Genomic DNA, 23,305 nt, shown 5'->3' with positions numbered 1-23,305 from the left:
CTCATTGTGGCTGGCTTATGCAGGAGAGCAGCCTTTGTGAGCAATGGGTACAAATAATGACCTTCAGACTTGCATATCTTGTTTTCTTTACACAGCACTAAAAAGGGAGGAACAGAGTTTTGAGATGAAGTGAAGGAATTTGTTTTCAATTTTGCATGGTTTACTACCAAGCCTCATATACACAAAAGAAACTTCCTAGAACTGTCAGTAGCTCTACAAAAAATCTTAAAATATATTTTCCATCCTTAATTAGACTGTTACTCTGAAAGCAAAAGTAATTGTCATGGCAGAAGACATCATTACCTGGTTATATCACAACCTGGCCAAATTCAAAGAGCACACAGTGAACTTATTTCTGATTCTTCAATCAACCAGAGACTTATACAATACTCATTTAAATGGCTGTAATAATGTCATCAGTGAATGTAGTTAAATTTTTTTGTGAGCATGTACAGACTTGTGTTTCTCCTTTTGCCAAGATACCCCTGACACTTACCATTCACATTTGTTATCAATGTTGTGTTTTCCTATGAGCTCAAGGAGTCCTCAAACGTTTACTCTTCTTAAAAGGTCTGGTGTTTCCTCTTGTTCTACAAGTAGTGACTTTGTAAAACATTTTTTAAGGTTTTTGATCCTGAATGAGGTGGTTTGTGTTAGACATGAGGCCTTAATCAGCAGGAGTTTTGGGTTTTAGTTCTGGTCACTGAAGGAAAAGGGCCAGTAGAAACAGCTACTCATTCCTGCATGAGAAACACTAAACTGCTCTGTGGGCAGGCACTGCATTCATACATCATTTTTCAGTGTCCATCACATTGACTTCAGGCATGTTACTGCTGTAGCAACTTGATATTATTATACAACTGCTCAGAATGACATCAGGAGCTTCAGAAGGTAATTACACATTACTCAGAAAAGTCCCTGGTCCAGTATTTCCAACCCACAAACCATACTGAGATTGGGTACTAACCTAGCATTGCGTGGAATTTAATCACAGTGGGCTACCACACCATCTTCCTGGATTCCTGTGTTGTGCAGAACCATTACTTTTCTCAGTCATCTTGCACTTTCTAGGTAAGCTCATCTTTTGCAGACGTCCAGTTTTCACTTCAAAGAATATCAAAGACAGACTCTTTGCAAATCTCCTTGAATTCTTTCTTCCAGTGTTTCTTGTCAATCACACATTTCAAAATATTCATTTTATTTTACACTTAGCATGTATCTAATCTTCCATTAGCCTCTAGCAACTGGGTTTTTAAATGTCTTCTTTATATTGAAGAGGTATTTAGAGTTTTTCTCTACGATCAAATCACTATTCCATTAATTTCTGAAAAAATTCCACTGGGGCCTTCAGTCCCCATGCAAAGAATTTTCTGAAGTCTTCAAATAATTTTGCTATGTTGCTGTGTATTCTTAAAAATTTCTACTACCTATAGTTTACGGGCCACATGAAGCTTTCCAGACTCTGGCTTTATTATGTTAAATGCAATTAATTTTATATTTCTAAAATAATATCGAAATGTTTTGAGAAGTAATGCTTCATTTCAGTTGGATATCTTTGTAGAAGGGATTTTCCCTGAACTTGGTGCATTTTTTATAAATACCATTTTTTTCTGAAAGTTACTCCATTTAAAAAATATAATACCTCAGGGAATTCCAAGAATTTTCTTAATGTGAAGAATCAAGGCAATTTTATTAGATAGCTATACTGCGAAATCTAGACAGGATGATTTTGCATTCTCAGCTGGCCTCTAGAAGAGCCAGGCCCAGCACACAGCTGAAACACACAGCAGTTTGTGCAGCAGTTTCTGCTTCTTTACAATCCTCTTGCTGCCTTCTTGAGCTCCTGTGGCTGCATTTCTCGTCACAGAAAAAAGCAAGGCACAACTTCCCAAGGATTTTCTGAGATCCACATTCTCTGAACCTCAGAGAAAGAAAAAACAATTCTTATCTCATTTACTGCTCCTGTGTTCTGGAACAAGTGGAATGCATTGTGGAAGATTGTTTACCTGAAGGGAATTGGTAATTGGATTCTGGTGTGTTTTGATTCCTTGACCAATTGAATCCAGGTGTGTGTGTCAGGACTGTGGGTGGACAGTCATGAGATTCTGTGCAGTTGAGTGGAGTTGAGGTTTGTGCAGATTCAATGTAATACAGTGTAATATAGTATAGAATAATATAGTATAATGAAGTAATTAATTAACTTTCTGATATCCATGGAGTCAGATGCATCATTTCTCCCCCAGATATCAGGGATGTCCTGCTTTACTATAAGCTTCTAGGCACTTTTTCTGGGATTTGGGCACTTTTGGGAAGCCACTGAGGATGCCTGCTGCTTCCAGGTGAGGCTAAGGTAAGGGTGGCTCTGGCAGCTTCTGACAAGCTCTGTCCTTGAGCAGCAGTGCCGCAGCAGGGACGTCAGGCCCCTGCTGGCCCGTGCCAGGATGAGGCCTCTTTAGGAGCAGTTTGTGCAGCCATGGCAGAGGCAGCCAGGAGATGCAGCAGGGGGCTCAGCAGTTCGTGCAAGCGGGCACAAAGAGGCCAGCTAACCTTCTCTGTTCAGCATGCACATCCTTAGGGATGGTGCTCACAAGGCACAGGACCCAAGCGCTATGGAAGGAGCAGTGACAGCTGTTTGCTGCCAGACTTTCGTACCCAGATGGAGGACACAGCTGTCTGTCCACAGGGCTCACACAATACAATCCTCTCTTGGTTATATTGAATGATCATGGTGACTGGGAGAGGCTCCTGAAGACTGGAAAAGAGCAAATATCACTTCTGTCTTCACAAAGGAAGGTGCAAGGAACTACAGGTCAATAGGCTTCAATCCCTGGCAATGTGAAAGAGGAAATCTTCCTGAACACCATTTCCAAATATATGGAAGACAAGAAGGTGATTGGGATAGTCTCCATGGATTTATGAAAGGAAAATTTTGCTTGATGAAATACCTTGCTTTTTAATATGATGTGGCTAACTAGGTGGATGAGAGGTGAGCAGTGAATGCCAACCTCAGCTTTAGCAAAGCCTTTGACAGTATGTCCCATTATCTTCATAGCCAAGCTGACAAAGTACAGGTTAGATGGGTGGATGGTGAGGTGGATTGAAAACCATCTGAAAAACAAGGTCCAGAAGTTTTTCATTAGGGGCACAGTGTCCAATTGGAGATGAGTCACTAGTGGTGTACCCCACTAACGGGGCTGCTCCTAGAGCCAGGAGTGTCCAGTGTCCTCATTAACAGCCTGGACAATGGGGCAGAAGAAATCAAGAGCAAATCAAGTTCAACAAGAGCTAATGCAAAATTCAGCATCTTGGGAGGAATAACCCCAGATATGAGCATACACTGAAAACAAACTGTCTGGAAGAAGGCTTTGTGTAGAAGAACTCTTTGGACAATAAGCAGACCATGAGCCAGCAGCACATCCTTGTGGCATAAAACAGGCCAACAATATCCCAGCCTGCATTTGAAAGAGCACTGCCAACAGGTCAGGGGAAATATCCTTCCCCTTTGCTCAGCTCCGGTGAGACCACCTCAAGGAAGACACAGATTTCCTCAGGGGTGTCAAGGTGCAACTGGAGAAACTTCCTTGGGAGGAGAGACTGAGAGCTGGGACTCTTCAGCCAGGAGGAGGCTCAGTGGGAATCTAATCAGTGTGTCAATATCTGATGTGAGGGAATAAAGAAGAGGGAGACACATTCTCCTCAGTAACAGCTGGTGACAGGACAAGAGGCAAGGGGTAAGAAATCTTTAAAAAAGAAAAAAAAACAAAACCCAGAAAATTCTATCTCAACACAAGAAAGAATGTGAAGTTCATCAAATACTGATACAGGCTGCCCAGAGAGGTTGTGAAGTCTCCATCTGTGGAGATATTCAAAAGCTGAGTAGACACAGTCCTGGACAATTGATCCTGCTTGGGACAGGGATTATACTGAGTGATCTCGAGACTTTCCTCCAACCCAGACAATTCAGTGGTTTTTATGTGACTAGCTCTAGCTTATTCTCAGCATAGCTACCACAACTTCATTCTTATGGATTAATACAAATTTTTAAAGTCTTTTATATGTATTTAAGCAGATTATTTCTCCATCATGGTGGTTTCCCTGGTTCCAGTGGTGAATTGGGCTAAAGCATTTAAAAATATTCTGCAATATCACAGCCATATCCTTGACTTTAAATTCCTTGGGATTGGTGTCCTTGGGTTGCAGGTGTCCTGAAGTAAATATTTTTGAAAGAACTTCCTTATTTCCAATAGTTGTGTTTATAATACCAAATACTTCACTTAAGAGGAAGTTATTTTAGCATTATCTTAGTAATAAATTAAATACCTCATAAAACCAAGAATCTGTTGTCATATCTAGTATTTCAACATTGATTTTACTAAAATTACATCTGGAGGGACTCTGTGGAATTACAATATTTGCCTTATGTTAATAATCAGCTTATTCTCTGAGATTACAAGTTTTTCTAATTAAGCATGAACAAAGTTAGTTTGACAGAGTGGAAAATCTTCATAAATAAATGAATGGAGAACTGTTAGATTTTCTTAACATAATTATTTAGAGTGACATCAAAATTAATTTAAATTCAGATTGCATTTATCTGATTTATAGAACATTAATATTTCTTTGACATAATTTCTTTTCTAGTTCAGTGAATAAATGTTGCACTTAACCAATTATAAAACAAACCTTACAGAACAACGATAATGTCTGCATTGCAGGTCAGGCTCCTGGCGCAATGCAAAACATTTTCTTCACAGCTAAAACTCTGGAGTTTTGGAATCTCTTTTCATCTTCTCAGTCCCTGACTTTGATGTAAGTTGTTTTTAAACAGGCAAAGCTCCAATCTGATTTCATCTTTAAGTTAGAATTCTGTATGTTCCTTCACTCTGACATTTAAGAGTCCAAAAATGCTTAATGTAAAACAGTTTTTCTCCCAGAATGTCTCCACATTGAAATACATATCCATTAAATTAGGATACAGCTTAAAAATATTTATTTTTCCCACTTTGGCATTTAAAAATGGAATGAAACAGTTGTGATTTAGAAAGCTGAAAATAGATTTTTCAATTGGAAAAATTCTTTTTTTTCGTTGTCAATTTCCACTGTAGAAATTAAAACCTAACTTTTAATGGAATGGCAGAAATGGTGTAACTTCTAAGAGGTTCTTTTAGAATTTCAGACTCTCTTCCAAATACTGTATTTTTAATATTTCTTTTAATGTCTATTAGCCAAAGGTGTAGAAATATGAGAGAATAAGAAATTATATCTAATAATGAAAATGAAGGTATAAACTATGTAAGTATAGTTGAAAATTATTTCTTTCCGGTTGTGAAATGAAATTGAATTTTTATGGATACACTTGAAACATTGTGATGGATTTCATCTAGTGATTTTTTGGCAAAAGAGGTCATGGCATTTGACTTCTTGGCAATGCTGTACCTGTTTAGGGACTTAGTTTTGTTTGTTAAACTCATTTCAATTTTATGTAGCCTGGCTAAGCATTCCCTTTAAGCATTTTAATAATGTCACAATGAAGAAACTAGAGATTTTGTAAATCATTCCTAAAATGAATTTGGAAATCCAAGACTGAGTTCAGGAAGGCTTCTGCATCAGTGAGGAGCTCCCTACTGACTTTTCTCCCAAAGAGGGGATTGGGCTCTGTGTGCTCTATTCTTCTGTGAGCCACATTTCTGTGAAAGGTTCTAGTGGGGTATGGTGAACAGTCTTGCACTTGAGTTCTGTAAATGTTTTAATTTCTTGCCTTCAGGCCTTATTTCCTGTGATTTTTGTTCAGGTTTAGCATCTCATACAGAGGTTAATTTGTAATATGCTGGTTGCCATCATACGTCCTCAAGGCCAAAGTTAATAGGATTGAAGACGGGATTGTACAGTCAAATCCTAACACTGTATTGCTGAAGTTAACGAGGTTTCATTGTCTGCAACATGGATTTTCAATTTAGGGGAGAGAGTATCCCAACTCTTGCTGTAATCTGAGATAATGTGGGCACTGGAACTGGCACTTGGCATCAGTAGGTCAGGCACTGTGAGACAGGGGTCTTTAACTCCCCACTCGCCTCCTGTTTTGGTTATATCTGTGCCTTTTTAAGGCTGGTTTTGAGGATTAACCAAGAGAATCATAGTGTAGCTTGGCAAAAAAATTACATAAACCTCATTAATTTTGCATAACTACAGTAGTTAAGACTTTAAAGCCCAGATTTTTCCTTTCCCTAGAACTATTTCTTGTTTTGAAATGTGATGATGTGTTTCAATAACCACTAATTAGCACTTCCCCTTGAAAATTCACATGGGTTTATTCTAAGAACTTTTACCTTCATACTAAAGTGTAGAGTCTTTAAATTATTAACTCCATAAATCATGTCAGTGTTCCTACGTAACTGCTTGATTTTATCCTTAAATAATCCACTGTTTATTTTTAAACACTAGGATTAGAGATCTTACTCTTCCAAAGTTAGAGAGATGTGAGTAGATGGATATGGCATGGTACAGCAGGGGGTTACAATACAGATTTTGAATTCTTGCACTGTGTGCTGGACCTGCAGCAGTGCCCAGGGGCAGCAGTCAGAACCAGAGCACAAATCCTATGGGAGGATGGCCAGAGCTTTCTTCTGAGCAGCTTTCCATCTCATGTCAGGCAAAGCTCATCAAGTCATTTCAATTCACAGAAGGGGTGAAGGAAAAGAGAAATAAAGAATGCAGCTGACCACATACTTCAGCTAGGCACTCAGCTGGGTTTCCTGAAGCATATAATCTCTCATTTACTTTATTTTTAGTATTTTATCTTTTTTTGCCCCTAACCAAGCAGTTGTTATTTGAATGATTTGTCATTTGAATGATCCAGCTGAAGTCTGTCCTTTGGGAAAGAGGAAAGTAGCCTGCTGTACAAATTAGTTGGGGCAGGAGTCAAGGGAGCAGCATACAATAGCAGGAACATTTAGAAAACTTCTTATCACTTTGATTGGCAGCAAAGATATATGCAGCACAAAGGAAATAGCCAGCAACTGTTTTGGTCTCCTTCAGGTATTCTAAGTAGGATTAGACAACTTGTTGACACCACATATCGTTTTTAAGTGAATGTAGGTGGTAATGCAATTTTTATTTAGTTAAAGGAACAATATGATGCCTAGGACATTTATTTATATTTTGAGTGGTTTTAGAACCTCAATATTTGCTCAGTGATCTAAGCTAAATGAAGGTAACAGCCCTCCTGTGTGGGCTGTCAGCCCTCTGCACAGTGGCAATAAATACAGCTCTCATGGGGCTAGCAAGACCCACAGCTGAGCAGGAGATGGGAACTCTGCTAAGCCTACTCTATAAACCAGAGAGGGCACTGAGATGTTTTTCTCTTCTTTCTTGCCAGAAGGATGACTCAAAATCAAAATGTAAATATTTAGTCATGGTCTGGCTCATGGTCTGCCCAAGGCAGCATCATAATGGGCTCGTCAAAAACATTATTCTAATTGTTTTAATTACCCTAAACAAAAACATAAACCAATATTTTCTACTTACACTCTTACTATAGTAAATATATATATATTCTTCCCCTGCTGATGCTGGGAAGTCAAAGAGAAGCAGGAGTGCTGACAAGTAGGGGGAGTTTTGGGTATTCCTGACATTGAAGTCTCTGTATCTGAATGACTGCTGAAAGGTAGTGACCTTTCATACATTTCTGTATTAAATTTAAAATACCAGACAGGTTACAAAGGTGCTTGGAGGCAAAAAAAAAGGACTTTTATTACTCTATAAAAAGCTTATGCCTCATAATGATCTGTGAGGTTGTTTTACATGCAACATTGTATAATGGCTAATAATATAATGATGGGATAAAAAGTGGGACAGATGTTTCCTCTGTGTTTCACTGGGTATGTGTTTTAGTAACTAATAAATGGTGAAAAACAACTATCCCCATTTTTTTTTTATAACTGGGTTGGGTTTTTTTTCAGAAAATTAATCAAGTTTTGTCTTTGTTATGTCATAAATCATATTTTAGTCCATCTTGTAAACAGAGATAAAATTGCCTTCCCAACATATTCCATGTTTTCCTGTGTAATTAACACCTCGTTCACAGTTGTGTCTGCCAGTCAAAGCCCCGTCTTCTTCATCCTGACACTTCCTTGATACTTTGTTTAGACTGCTGTGACTTTAAGTGTCATCCTCAGGATACTTTAGATAAGTTCAAACAGGAAAAGGAAGGTGCTTCAAGAAGTCAACACTGTAGATCATTATAACTCAGAGGGACTATTTTAAAAGTATGGAGTAATTTATCTTTGTTTATTACCTTATTACCCCTCAGTCTGTTTTTCCTTCTTTCTAAGGGAAGTTTACTGTTGTTTTTGTTTTTTTTTTTTTTAAGTCAGGAAATATCAGTTTCCACCTGTATTTCCGGAGTAGAGATGAGTCCAAGAGTACGGATGTAGCTCTGCAGCCCCCTGTGCTTGTGCATGTGTGCCCTGGCAGGCCAGGCACGCTCCTCAGCTGCTGGGTGAGCAGCATCAGTGAGCTGACCAAAGTCAAAACCTGCCCCACCTGCAGTTCTCCTGCTCCACCAAAGCCAAAACCTGCTGGCTGAGCTGCCAGCCTAGCTGGTCCTGGGGCTGCAGGGTGAGTGTTGCCAGCACAGCAGAGGACGTGCTGGGGGTGGGTAGTGAGGGCCAGCAGAGCCTTGAGCCCAGCCTAGGCACCTGGGACTGTATTCTGGCTCTAAAAATTTACCCTTAGCTGCCCCAGTTAGAGCTCTGCATGTGCAAGTACTGGTGGGATTAAACAGCTCAGCACATGACACATGTCTCAGCTAGTTAAGACCCAGGAATTTGGCACTCCAAAAATGCTGAGGTGGTTTTGTTTCACTCTGACTGGCTGAGGATGATGATAAAACCGTGGTGGCAGTGTCCATGTTGTGTGGCACAGCCCAATGGCTGAAACACATCCACACAGTCTTGGTTCTGTTTCTTCTTCTGCTTGAAGGGCTTGAGATACCTACCACTGCCAGGAGAGTCCCTGGCTTCTGGGCAAGAGGTTGCTCTGGAGAGCTGCAGGGTGGGAGGGAGAGGGATTTTCCACCCTTACTGACATCCCCTCAGCACAGATCAAGATTAATGAAATGCACAGCATGAGAGTGCTTTCCTACAGCACTCTCATGCTGTGCATTTCATGATCAAGGCTCTCACCTGGAAATAGCAAAACTGGATTTCTTTCTCTTCCTGAGAATACTGCTGCAGCCTATATGACACTGTTATTTAAGAAACTACAGAAGCAGACTTAGTAGTAAGGAACAGAGCTTACTGAAATATCTCCATGTGTTAATTGTGAACTATCAGCCAGAATTTTATTTTTTTCACTTTTTAAGCCAATTTTTCACCAGGACACTCCCTCTAATGCTTAACATTAATTTACATTTTCCAAATGCAAGGGAAAAGTTTACTCTTAATGGATATAACATTTTTCTTCTTTGCCATTTGCACCTAGATATTAGTGGTTCTCAGCTGTTGTTTCTAAAAAATGTGCATCAGATTTCAGCTTGGCAATAAAGATGTTAATTCTTGCAAATTACTTCCATTTTTATGTTGATCTTCCTATAAAAAAGCATATGTGAAAACAGTTGTTCAAGCAAACTCTGTACTAAAAAATTGTAATAGTTACATATGCATGTGTTTTTTAGAAACTGAGTGCAAAGTCTCCCTTAAGTAGACTTTTATGGACTTTATGTTTTAATGCAAATGATTTTGCATGTGTATTATATATACACAGGTGGTAGTAATTGCACAAAGAAGGTGAGTTGTGTGTGCAAATAAATCTCTGGCTTTTGTGCTCATTATCACATCCCAGAGAAGAAGGTATGTGTGTTTGTTAATTGGATTATGTAGCACATATGTACTGACTGTGCTGCAGCACAGTTTTACATCCCAAGCTCCAGTGTATTCATACAAATGTGATTTCTTTACGCCTCATCAAGGTGCTTTGTTAATAACCCTATCAATGTGAACTCATATTTGAGACAAAGCTTTGAAATGTGACGTTGCTGGGATGGAGATACAAATATAGTTTGTTATAACTATTAAAAACAATCCTAGAAATACTCATATTAGTATTGCAGTGACTGATAGAGAGTATTCATTTTGGATGGATTTTGTTGTTGTTTTGGGGGGTTTTTTTTGTTAATATATAAGGCAACAAATCTTTTCTTAAAATTTTTATTTCAAATCAGTCCCTACCCACAGCATTTATAAATGTCTATTGTAATTTTTTTGTTTCCAGGGCAGACGAGGCAAACCAGGCCTTCCAGGAAAACCAGGGCCACCAGGACCTCCTGTGAGTAACTAATGAGGGGAATGGGAAATTTTCACTCTGTCCTTGGACTTCGTTAACTCTTTTATAGCAGGTTACTGGATCATAATTATAGTTTAAAATAATTGATCTGTGTGTACTCTGCTGTATCAAACACCTACTACTGGTAGCCTGTTGTTGCAGCATTAATAAAAGGACTGGGTCCACAAGTAGGAGGGACTACACAGGAGGGAAAGAACAAGATGGAAACTTCAGCAGAGGAAGCAGAAATTGGCATTTCAAAGAAAGACTGGCCATGTATGCTAGCTGTGAATACTGTGCTTTCATTCCCTTTGCAAAATGCGTGATGCTCTGTAAAAGGGATAATTTCTGTCTCAGAGGGGTAATTTGAAAGATGAAGGACTGTGTGAAGCATGTGCCAACTGTCTGAATGATGGGGAGGATTATACCCAGCACTGGAATGAGCACTCAGCTGTAGTTCAAATGAGTTGACTGAAGAATTAAAAAGATTAAGAAATACATGACTTTATGAAAGGATTTGTAATGTGGAGAACTAAAGGGTTTAGCTCAGATCTAAGAGGTTTGGGATTTTATTTTTCTTCTCTATTTTTTTTTTTTTAAGATAAAGGATTTAAAATTCAAGTCAGGCATAAATGTATATTAGTCTTCAATGAAAGCAGCCCTTTTTGTTGGTGGAAGACTTAGTCATATTTGTAAAATTCTCTGTACATTGTATTGTAAAAATGCTGTCATGCACAAATGCAAAACACCTATTTGTGGATTAAGTAAACTTCTGCTGCTTTACATTCTTAATATAAAACAAAAAACATTATAATTCCTTCTTTTACTTACCTGGATAAAGGCTAGTGGTTTATGTATCTGAACATTTGATTCAAATGTTTCAACCTGGTCTTATATGTAGAGCAGAGAATAATGCACTGCTGCATGGGATACAATGACTAAAATGAAACAGATGTCATCTATCCTCATCCAAAACAAAAACTGCATGCATTTCATAAATAATTTTTTCTTGCAAAATGTGTTCAGAAAGAGGCGTTTATGATGGACTTTGTTTATCCTGCATAAAACCAGTTAAAAATCCCTCGCTTTCACTCTTTCCCCCTGCATACAGTCATATTGAAGCCTTGCTTGTTGGAGTCCTTTGCACAGTCCTAATGCTGAAATGGTATTGCAGATTGCAGGAGGCCAAACAGAGGGAAGGACTGATGCAGAATCTTTCTTAATACAAGTGCCAAATATAACCTTTAAAGGATAAAAAAGCAAACCATAGCAGAGGTCATTGTTAGACCTAATCTACTTAGCATTTTGTGAGCTAGTGAAAAGCTGTTTCTGTGTTACAGATTTCTGCCATCCTAGATTTGCTGGCAGGTCAGGCTTGTGAAGATGTATGATCCTTGACAGATATACCAGAAATCTTGAGAGGAAGCTAAATTGCACTTCTATTACTGAGATGTAGCTCAGATTTTCTTACAGCAAGTGGAAAGCTCAACTTTGTGAGCATGGCAACATCACTACAAGGAGCTCTGTGTTGGGTACTGTAGCCTAGGACTACATACAGAGAAGCATTCCTTAAACAGCCATGGCCTAAATATTGGTTTGAAGTATTTGTTTCTGGTATAACTCTCTTGATGCACTCCTTGCTTTGAATACAGCTATACCACCATCTTGTGTTCCTCTTCCAAGGCTGGGAAGATAACACGTAGAAAAGGCATACTCTAAAAGCAGTAATGCCTGCTAACATGCATTGGCAGGATCCCCATACTTCAAGTGCCACAGCTTGTATGCACCAAAAAAACTTCAACAGGATCCATCATTCCCCCTCTCTTTCTCAAGGCTCAAACTATATTCAGTTTTGCTTTGCTTCCAGGTGCCCTTCTCTCCCAATAGTAAGCAGATTCTTCATGCACATGGATGCATGGTTAGCCCTTTCTTTGGCTTTCCCGAAGTGCAACAGAGCACTCACACCTGCAGGGTGCTTGCTGTCATAACTTTGGCCTACACAGCACAGAGTGGTTAAAAGATTGTCTGAATATGTAAAAGTTAGACTCTCCAGCATAAAAAAAACCAGGGTTTTGGCTGGTGTTCAAAAATATAGGAAATTCTTTTTTGAGAAAAAGGAGATTCAGTCATTAATTGTTAGGGTAGCTACAGCATGAAGTGTGTGTTTGAAATTAATAAGTTTACCTAATTTATTTATCAGTTTATGCCATGATGTTAAGTATTTCATTTATATATTAGAACAGTCAAGTGCTCAGTAGTGACAAAAAAACCCACAAAAATTGTGATAAGAAAATACAATACTCGGGGTATTTATTATAAAGGACAGTCCTAATAACAATGTGCACATGCAGGGATTTGTGGGAAAAGATTGGGGTACAATTAAAGAAAACTGGAAAGTTACAAAAATTGCCATCAGCATGCATGCTGTGCTTGCATGTGACAAGAGTGTAAAAGCACCTGCTGACAGTCAAAAATCTACTTGTAGCATGGCAGCATTTTAGATTTTCCTAACCTTCTCCCAATATCTCATCTTCTTTCTTTTTTTCCCCCTAAGCTAATTTCTGGGGACTTTTTTCAGTAAAATTAATGCTTGGTGTAAGTTTCTAGTCCCTTAACATCATCTGCATAGCTTTGGTTAAAAACCTTTATCACTGTCAGAAACATAGATTGATTGGCATCTAGTAATGAAACTGCTCAGTTAAAGTGGGACTTCCTATGAAATTTCTTCCAGATATAATTTCTTTTGTGTCATTTTTTTCCTTATCCTTTCTTTTATGTTATTTTTTTTTCTCTTTGGAACAAGTCCTGTGCCCATAAAAAGGCAAGGAGTCAATGAGGAATTTTACTGATCAGCTATAAAAAATATTTTTGTGAATTTATGGAACATATTCCTCCTTTGTATTAGTTTAAAGTCTGTTACATATTCTAGACTTTTGAGGTGTTCTTTGATTCCCTTCTGGGTCAGAATTGGTAGTGTGCATCCTTGATGTCTGCTGTTGGTTTTGATTACTGTCCTGTTATTTCAGTACAGGAGAGCCCAGATGTGAGCTCACAGCATCTCAATCCAGGGAGTAGCAATTTGTGCTAAATACAAGAATCCAAGTGGAGCAGCAGCTCCCTCTAGTGCTTTTTGACCTTTTCTCCACTTCCAAAGCTCCTGGATAGCAGTGAAAATCTTCTGTTAAACACACTATTCACTTTGCTCTCACAAGCATTCTGAAAATTGTGATTGTAAAATCAATATCTCTGTACCCTTCAAATGTATTTTATGTATTTGCCTACTTCCATTTTCTTCTAAAGTCTTGAAAGAGAGACTGTCACATGCTGTTACCCTGCTCAGCATGGCTCTCCACTGAAATTTAAATGCTGATTTTATGAAACAAAAAGAATTACTGTGATAATAGGATGCTTTAAGGTTGTAAGAACAGCATTTTGATCTGAGTGCAGAACTGAGCTGGTTGCTTTCTTCTTCCATAGCTGCTAACTAAAATTCCATAGGATTCAGCAACACAGGATGGGGTCCCTGATGTCTGTCACTGTTGAGGTTGGGGGTTTATTGATTATTTATTTTTGCCTTGACATGAATCATCAGGTATAGCTATTTACATAGATGGGCTAGAGAACAGACAATAGGAGTTTTACTCATTTCTCTATTGAGAGTTAACTTTATCTTTCCTATCCTAATTTTCTCTGTCTCTACTGGAACTGTTATGACTGGAGTAATTCCATTTCTTAATAAGCTTCCATTTTAGTGGATTAACTTGTTTTTAAAATCAAGAGTGATAAGCTAGAGTTGTGCTACAGACTTGCACCAGTGTAAAAAAATTTGTTTGAGATGAGTCTGACTTCTGCCCAATTATTCTTTAGCAGAAGTGAAATGTTATCAGTGCTGGCTTGTAAAGGTTAGAAACATGAGGGCTGCCTGTTCTGGGCAAACACAATCTTGTCCAGTGTTGCTACCTGTGGCAGAGGTGGGAAAGCAACCTAAGGTGTGTTAACTCACTGGCTAGGAAACTGTAATCAAAATTATTCATTCCCTTAAACTGATACTTCCAAAGCTAAGCTATTGTTTTCAACCAATAGATATAATTGATTCATTTTTCATTGCTATAGCTTTTGAAGCTCATCATTCAGGTTATCATTTACCTTTGCAAGCGGCTGAACTTCATATTTTTTATCTTCTCAATATGTTTGCTTGGAAGATGAGCTTTGTGTTACTCCCTAAAGTTTTAAATTAAAACAGGGTTTAATTTTTGTCTGCATTGCATGTGATGCAGTAAAGGAGTTCACTTGAACTTCATTTAATTACATGCACTTTTGTTGTTGTGATTCAATACTTATGTCAGTGGCCCCAAACTAGTTATCTTAAGTAGCCAGCAGTTCACCTTGGAAATTTCATTTCCTCTGCCTCAGGAAATACTGTCATTTCTCTACCAATATTTTGGGAGTGAGTGAATGTTATCACTTAATTACAATAAAGAAGAAATCAAAGCAATGATAAGTGAAAATTGTCAGTAGCATTTCTGGTTCTCCTGGACTTTCAGCTGCTTCTTAGAAGAATATTGGAAACACTTCCATTATAGTGTGGGAAAGGCTGGCAGAGGTTGGTCATATTGCTTGTTTCTATGCATAAAGGTTTTTTTATCCATATAAAAATGTAATTTCTTTCTTATGTCCTATTGTGAGAGGCATCATGTTTTCATCATTTTTTCCATTTGCTCTTTGGAATAGTTATGCAATATTGTACATCTGCCCTGATGAGTTTCATGAGGTTTTGCATTAAAATAAACAGAAAAACTGGGTCTTATTTTAATGGGCAGACTCCAAAGTGAAATACAGGGATAAAGTAACTGCACTGAGTCACTTGCAGACTGTGTTCTCTGAAATGGCCTATTTTTGAGATGCAACCAATGCAATTTACTTGTTACCCATTTTTTGCATGGACTGTGAGATTGGGTCGATTTTTTCAACGGTCTCATCTTTACAGAAATGCAGGTGAACTATAAAAGTTAAGGGAGGAAAATATGTTGTAAACCCCAGTAATTTCACAGTTTGGAGCTATTTCCGTTTAAGCACCTCTGGTTTTATTCCTGCCTTGTCTGTAGAAATAACATCTGAAACCTGTTTGCAATTTTGGGAAACAATCAGGACACATTTTCAGTTCTTCTCTTATTCATAAAACTCTACTCTGTGTGCTTCGCTTTTCTCAATTACACAACTTGATATTAGAAAAAAAGGAAACCCTGCTCAAGTGAGCTTCAAAGTGGCAGATGTGCAAAATTTTCATTCAAAAGCTAGAAACTTCTGGTACAATAATTCTTCAACTGTTGTTAATTTCATTGCTTCTCCACGTTCAAACCAGTGCTGCTGGGGTTTTTTAGTCTGTAGAGACTTCAGAGTAGACTGTGCAAATATATTAGTGTAGTGAAACTGTGGAAGAAAAGAGACTGTGATTTGGGAAAAAGTCTTGAATAAAAATATCTTCTGTTGTTGTACACTTGTTTTACTAGTTTTTTATTAGAGAAAAAAAATAGAAATATAAAATTATTAAATTTATATAAATTTTTGGAAAACGGAAATACTAAACTGGTAACACAAAGGCTGTGGCATAGTCAAGAATGCAACCCAAATGCCTAAAGTTCTCTTTGACTGTCTTAGTCATGAGACATTCTGGCGATTTTTGAGGATATGCTTGTTTTTCATAACTGTACCAATGTACTTTTCATCCTGTCAAAAATTGTTTATTTATGTGCAAATAATATCTGAGAGTTTGGGGTTGATGGCAGCATTAATTACTTCCTGGGTTGTGTGGCTGCAGCAGTTTCAGTTGTGGAAAAACTTTAAAAGAAGAATGATACATGATGTCAAATGCAAAGGGAGAGTAAGTTCTTATTTTTGACTCTGCAGGATTTCAGATGTCTCCAGGAATCCTGGATTAAAGGATTCAGTACAGCAGGTTTACAGTGTTGATGTTGAGATGTCTAGGCAGTGTCATTCTGCTTCAGTCCCAGTTCTGAATTTCCACCTTTATTATGGATAGTAAAATAAAAATTCTGCCCTTAACGTCAGAAATCAGAGTGGAGTGAGATCTTAGTGAAGACATCACGACCATATTGATCTTAATTTTAACATAAATTTGAAGTGACAAATCACTTCAAACTAACAGGAAGACATTTTTGTCTCTTCCAATTTAGGGAAGAAGGAGGGAATGAAACACCTGAGATGTTTCAAGTGGCCTCCAAGTTTTCCTAGTACCCACACTAAAACAAAAGCTGCAGAGGATAAATTGTAATTATAAAAAGCCCCAGAGGAGGAGAGTTGCTTTTGCACCCTGTCTGTTTTACATCCAGGTCAATCAGGCTAAATTACTTACTTGATATTTTTTAATCTTATAAATACAGTCAAATGTTTCTTACAGCCATCATGAGTGGTTGTTGTTCATACTGCTTTATGTGAAAGTTTCAACTCAAAGAGAGTAACTACACTAACTTGTAAATTTAATTGAGGCTTAAGAACTGACAGTACTTTCTGTGTTCTGCTCCATCTATAAAACTTAAAAATTTCATTGAGGGCATGCTTTTTGGCAGAATATGCCTAAAAATGGGCAGGTTTAATGTCCAAAAATGCTTTTTCCTGAGCACATTTTTCAATGTTTCTGTCCTAAATGTTAATTTTATCAGTAAGTTCCTTTTACAGTGTTGAATTTCTTGATTAAATATGTGTGTAAGTAAAAACTTTCAATGCTAATAAAACTAGAAAGTTATTATTCTGGAGAATTCTTGCTTTCCTCAATTTCACTTACTGTACTCCCAGGTTAAAGTCCTAGCTGTTCGCTCACACTAGGAGCTGCTTTACATCAAAACTTGTGCTTTGAGTTATTAGAAAGAGCTTTAAAATGCTGCAGAACAAGAATATTGTTCATACCAGAAGGAACTTGCATTAAAATTTATATGGATTTAATTGCTGCCAGATCTGACTGACCAGTTCACTTGACAATAAGTTGCTGGTTTTCAAAATTCAGATTTAACAACTTTCTTCTTCCTCTGTGCCAGAAAAAAGAAATAATGAAGTTACAGAAGACAATTTACTGTACACCCCCCCAAAAAAAAATCAACAACTTTTATATCTCCACTGCTTTTTAAAAAAAATATGCAAACAAACATAAAATTTGTTAAATTAAAATGACCTTCTGATGCATATTTTTCCATATAGGGCCCATCTGGACTAAAAGGAATCCTGGATTCATTGAACAAGCATTATAATGAGGTATGGAGATTTGATTTGGTGTCTGTGTGGGTTTATGACTAAGTAGTATCTAAGGGAGAAATGATGAAAGTTTTGACTCCTCATTCCAAACCACTTTCCAAACCTAATTTCAAATTAATTCAAAAGGTAGTTTCTTTCCTGCCCCCTTTCTGCATCCCTTTACAAGTTTCAGTCCACACTCCAGTCACATTCCTGCCTTGTCATCTATCCTGCTGCCATGTGTCTTGCCTCCCATCCATCTTCTGATTACTTGGTTTTGACTGGTGAAACTCAGAAAGGAAATGTGGGGACCACCTGGCTGTTAGTGTGAAGCACCAGCTCCCCATTTCTAAACTTAATTGCTTTAAACTGAACTTGATATTTCTTTCTTGACCAACTCTCTCATGATTCTAAGAGTAAAGTAGAAAGACAAGGAGGCATAATTTAAAAAATATCTGCCAGCAGTCCATGAGAATTGTCCTTATGTTTGTATTACAGACTAATAAAAATACTGTGTCAATTATAAAACCACCTGCAGCAAAAAGAAATTAAAAGACTCAAAATGTTAAAATTGCATAGGACTCTGTTCACCTTGACAGAGCTTTTACATTCTTACTGAAGATATATCAAGTCATTTAAGCTGTGGTAGTGTCTGCCAGTGTATGAGAATGGAGGAGCTTGCTTAATTGATTTGCGAGTATGCAACCTCTCTAATCAGAAAACCATTTTGTTCAAAAATTCAAGGTGCACTATTCCAGCATTATTTCCCCAGTACAGTGGTTAATGTGTGTATCACAACTTAAGTCATGCAGGTCAAGCCTGGAGGGAATTCATTCATTTATTTTAATATTAGAATGCATTAACTATACATGAATAGAATGCACATGTATTCAGGGTATTTTTCTTATTTAGCATTCCCAGATGAGTGCTAAAATCTTTCCTTGAACAGGGATTCTGGAGTTAAATTCATGTCAAACATACCTTTCCAGCTGCTTTTATCACTGAAGTGATTTCTTTGATATTAATTATGATATGTAATCCATCCCAAATCAGTATATCACCTTAGAAGCATGTATTAGGAGTTAAGCATAGAGCATTTTTTATGCCTAGAGGCTTAGTTTCTGTATTGGTCTCCTGTTTCATGTACATGCATTGAAGTTTTACATATTTTGGCATTCACATTTGGTTTCCTTACCAGATTCTTTTTCCTACCAAAAAGCTTTCACTGATACCAGCAATGTTTTCTCTATTGATACCATATTTTTTGTAACTCATTCCCCACCTCTACCTTATCAACCTCTTAAATCATGATAGTCTCTTTAAGGTTAATTCTGCAAGAGGAAATATAAACAGTGATGATCTCCAGGAAATTACACACCTCTGTCTCCAAAAGTTGTGTTTCTTATAACTATAATGCTCTAAGTAATCTTAAGGTGGACAATATTTCCTAACTAACAATCTTCTGGAAAAAATGTAGACCAGATGGTTTGTGTCTATAAATTAATTATCTTTTAAATCCTGCATAACTTATCAACTTCCTTCTTACTTCAGCTGTCTAGTTTGAAGACTTTAATGACTCTGTCTTAAGCAATTAACTGTTCAACAAGGAAATGCTGTTTGATTCCAGATGAAAGAGGAGTTGGCTTTCTGATTCAAGTAGAAGGTTCTAAATATGCAAACTTCTAGTTAAAGTTGACTCTTAGAGTCAGCTTAAGTCTACAACAACAAACCTATTAATTCCTATACATTTTAGGATGGGATTGAGATATTCCTATCAAGGACAAGACAAAGAGGTCTTCAAAGAAAAAGCAGCTTCTCTGCTTTGCCATTGATGCACTTAGGCAGATGTATGCACCAGTAACTTGTCTTTTCTCCATGCTGTTACATATTGTGACAGAAGCTGATTTTGTCCACAGCACCTTGGAGACATTAAGCAGTCTTTCACAGTCCAGTATTGAATTTGCAGTGTGCCTCAGTTACCATTAGTGAAATGATATTTGAGTGATACCCTGAGGTTTTTGAGGTTCCCTACAGCACAGGGAATGGTGGTGTCATCTTCCATCATTTTATCCAAGTTCTCAAGGATGTCACAAGGTATTCTTTCGGTTGGGTGTTTAAAGTGTTCAGGTATTGACCACATTTTAGTTGTTATAAGTATTTTCACACCTTTCTTTTTTTTATCCTAAGAATATTAGTATGGCTTCTTTGTGTTAGTATTTCTAGGAACCATGAGAAACTGATACCAAGAAATGTGTTGGCTCTTAAGGCCCATCATAATTAACAATGGTTTTTTCTGTTTTTCTAATTTCTCTGTTTATTATCTGATTGTTTGCAAATTTTCTAATTGTTGTATGGCAATTTCTGATTGCTGTACTAAGTATTGGTAATTGCACAATGTATTTAAATAATTTATTGCAAGCAGGATTTTTCTGGGTCAGCATCAATCACTTTATCAGAGTGATTTTTAAGGAGGCAGGAGTGCAAGCCTTTAGAAGCATAATGTACTTGATCCATGTATACAGTGAAAGAGCACTATAAATACAATTGCTGATTGCAGCAGCAAATTGTGCTGAACAGCAAACCAAGATCAGCAGTCTTGCCTTAATGAAGGTGAGAGGAACCTGCTGAGGATAAGTAGTGGCATTGATTCTTAATGGGGTGGGAGACAGTGCTGGAGCATTGCTGCCCTCATTCTTCCTGTGTGCCTGTCTTTACAGGTGACAGCTCTTATATTCCTTCTTGTTATGTATTTTGCATTTTCAGCATGAATCAGATGCTTTACATGTGTTCAATAAACGCATTTTGTTCTCTTCTTTTTGCCAAGAAACTAGTTCTGCCCTGTATGTTACATTCCTTCAGAGATGGATGCACAATGCCTCATGATTTGCATTTTTATACTCTCAGACCTTGTTATCCTTTGCTTGGGTCTTCAAGGCCTCTGTTTGTCATCCCTCGTACTTACCCATTTTCCATATGGAGATATAAGATCGTTTAGCTGAACTTGCTTCTAAATATCTTTGGAAAGGGCATGTAAATCAGTTTCATCAACAATGTTCTCCAACACATAAAAATAGAAAATTAAACCAAAACACAAAGAAATTGAAACTATAACATAATCTGGTCAGGAAATGTTTTGGAGTCACTATAATTTGTAGTAGTTTTAGACTATTATGGGATAATTCAGTAATAACATTCTAAGATTTTTTTTGCTTGGGTGTATTTTACCAACATTTGGTTTTAAAGAGCAAATTACCTATAAAAATGCAAAGAGTGTAAGGGTAATTGTTTGGTCTAAGAGCCTTTTCCCCTTTTTTCTCCCTTCATATATACAAAAAAAACCACAATTGAGTAAAATCATAATTTGTAGTGTACTCACAGTAACAGACACCTGGATTCTCAGCCCAGTGGTGGTCATCTACTTCTCATCAGTACTCAGGTATCTGGGTTTCTGCATCTTGTTCTGAAGGTGATTTTGATAATTACTATACTCACAGTGTTACAAACCCTAACCACCAAGGAGAATCCATCAGGAAATTAGCATTTCTAAAATAATTATTGATTTTTTTCAATTTATATTCAGTTACTATCTTTGAAAATATTAATACAGTGTAAATGGCACATTTATTCATTGTGATATTTTCCCATTTTAGAGCTATGGAAGCTGGGATGTGACAAGGGGAGTTGGCTTACTCAGGGTTCCTGCTCACCCCAGTGGCAGGTGTTCTAGGATTGGGATTCCCTGGCTCTTGGCAGGAGCTCATTTTTCAGTGTTATTGGGGTTTTGTTTCTTCTTCCATTGTCATTGCAAAGAAACATGTTCCCCTTAGGATGTCTGACTTTGTGAAAAGGAAACCATTTGCTTTGTGTTTTATTGTGTCTTTACCTTGTACAGAAGAGTAAATAAATGCAGTGCAATAACAGCTGAGCAAGTATAGAACCTGAACCTTCTGGTCCTTAAGTCTGTCTTCCTTGAGAAGCAATGTGAGGAGCCTGTTCCCTGTCCTTTGTCTTTCTACTGGAGTAGACTTAAATTAGATCTATGGTTTTTACATTTCATGGTACTCCAAAGTAAAAAACTTTCAGTTCTTTTTCATAGAAGTTGGGGGTTTTCTAACATGCTTGAGAAATGCTTTGTAACAATGACCATAAAAATATGTTATTTGTGTTGAACTTTAAAAAAAATCATAGATTTGCATAGCAATCGGTAACATAGACATTTGTCTTTTATGCTTTTTTTCATTTTCTGCTAGTGTGGCAGGAATGTGAATGTGTGATAAAGGATGTTTTCTGCAACACATTACCTACTTGTACTGCAAGGGCATTTATTATTATTCCCTTTCTAGTGGTAAATTAGGACTTCTGAATTTACAGCTGGTTAATTACAATAAATTGTTATGGTAAACAAGTTGTTACTGGAACTAAATGGTGGCATTTTCTAATATTTGTGGTAATATTTCTTTCCAGAGTGACACAAGACTACTGGGAATACTTGGGACCCCTGGACTTAAAGGCCAGAAAGGAGATGTTGTAAGCATTTGGGATGAATTTGGAGAAGTTTCAAAGGGCCTACCCAACCTGTCCCTGCCGCCCTCAACACAGTGCATTTTATTTGATTTATCCCAATGGGCTTTGAAGGAATAGATTTTTGAGATGACTAGCACTTTGATCTGTGTAGACTAATATCCACTCATCGTGTTATCCTGCAGAGGCAGCATGTGATCCTTTCTCCTTTAGTATAAATAGAAAGGGGAAATGCTGAAGGAATTATGGATGGTTTCTATAATGCCATCTGAGAAGTCAAATGAGCTGCCTTGCCAGTTATGTGGGAAAGACTCTGAAAAAGTTGAAATTCAGAAAATATTTTGGATAGCAAATAATGAATATTTAAAGCAGTTTCTCTGTAGCGATGAGGCTTTCTATACCAAAAATACTCACAGACAGCCTCTAAAAATTACATGGAAATATAATTCTGAATGCATACTTCATTGTTTATAGGTATCTGTCCTGTGTAAAGAGTTCACTGATATTTTAACAATTGCATGCCTTTCAAACTTTTAAGAGAAGAGACAAGTGCTCTGGATATGTGACACAATTGACAACACTTTATTGAGAAGCCTGCAGATCTTCTATAGAAAACAGCCATTTAAATTCATTTGCAGATGTTTAAGCTTGATTTCCATTGTAATAATCGTTAAGATTTTGTAGCCCACACAGAAAAAAGTACATTTAAAGAAGAGGAGGGGATTATTTACATTTGCCAGAATACAAAGATTTTAAATATAATTAATTTTATTAAAAGGGTCAAAAAGGAGAATTGGGAATGACTGGTGCAAAAGGAGAAAAGGTGAGTTAATTCCTTACTTCTGTGCTCATGTGCTAGAAGTTGATGCAATGTACTGATTTTGAATGAAATCTTGTAAAATATACCTGAGATCAAGGGAAAATATTTGGATATGGGAAAAGTTGTCCGTCTCTAAATGTCCTTAGACTTTATTCAAGCCCCTTATTGGAGGGTATTTACATAGGCAAGTAAATTTCCCTGTTTTACCAGCTCACCAAGCCTTTACCTTTAATAGCATTCAGACCGTTACTTAATACCTATTGAAAATTATTTTTATATATATTTATGATCAGAGGCTGCCTCATTAATTAGGTGGCAGTCATACTTTTTCAAGTTATGATCTTCAATATCTATATGAAAAAACAAGAAGCTTTAAATTATTAAAATTTGCACATTAAC

General features: G+C 37.3%; 1 protein-coding gene across 4 annotated transcripts in view; it reads left to right on the top strand.

The window, feature by feature from the left end:
- Positions 1-23,305, top strand: part of COL19A1 (collagen type XIX alpha 1 chain) — a 177,925-nt gene that overhangs the window by 109,866 nt on the left and 44,754 nt on the right. For all 4 annotated transcript variants that reach the window (XR_008483184.1, XM_054279127.1, XM_054279129.1 and 1 more), the window contains 4 exons: positions 10,270-10,323; positions 17,533-17,586; positions 22,030-22,092; positions 22,865-22,909. Coding sequence is in view for 3 of the 4 variants with exons in the window: in XM_054279127.1 (XP_054135102.1) it covers positions 10,270-10,323; positions 17,533-17,586; positions 22,030-22,092; positions 22,865-22,909 (216 nt within the window). In the remaining variant the exon portion in view is untranslated. The remainder of the gene's footprint in view (positions 1-10,269; positions 10,324-17,532; positions 17,587-22,029; positions 22,093-22,864; positions 22,910-23,305) is intronic.

This window comes from Melozone crissalis, unplaced genomic scaffold (assembly GCF_028551555.1).
Source record: "Melozone crissalis strain CALT ecotype California unplaced genomic scaffold, PUWL_Pcris_2 ptg000027l_1, whole genome shotgun sequence".
NCBI lineage: Eukaryota > Metazoa > Chordata > Aves > Passeriformes > Passerellidae > Melozone > Melozone crissalis.
The sequence above is the reverse complement of the archived record's forward strand: the minus strand, read 5'-3'. Positions and strand labels throughout refer to the sequence as shown.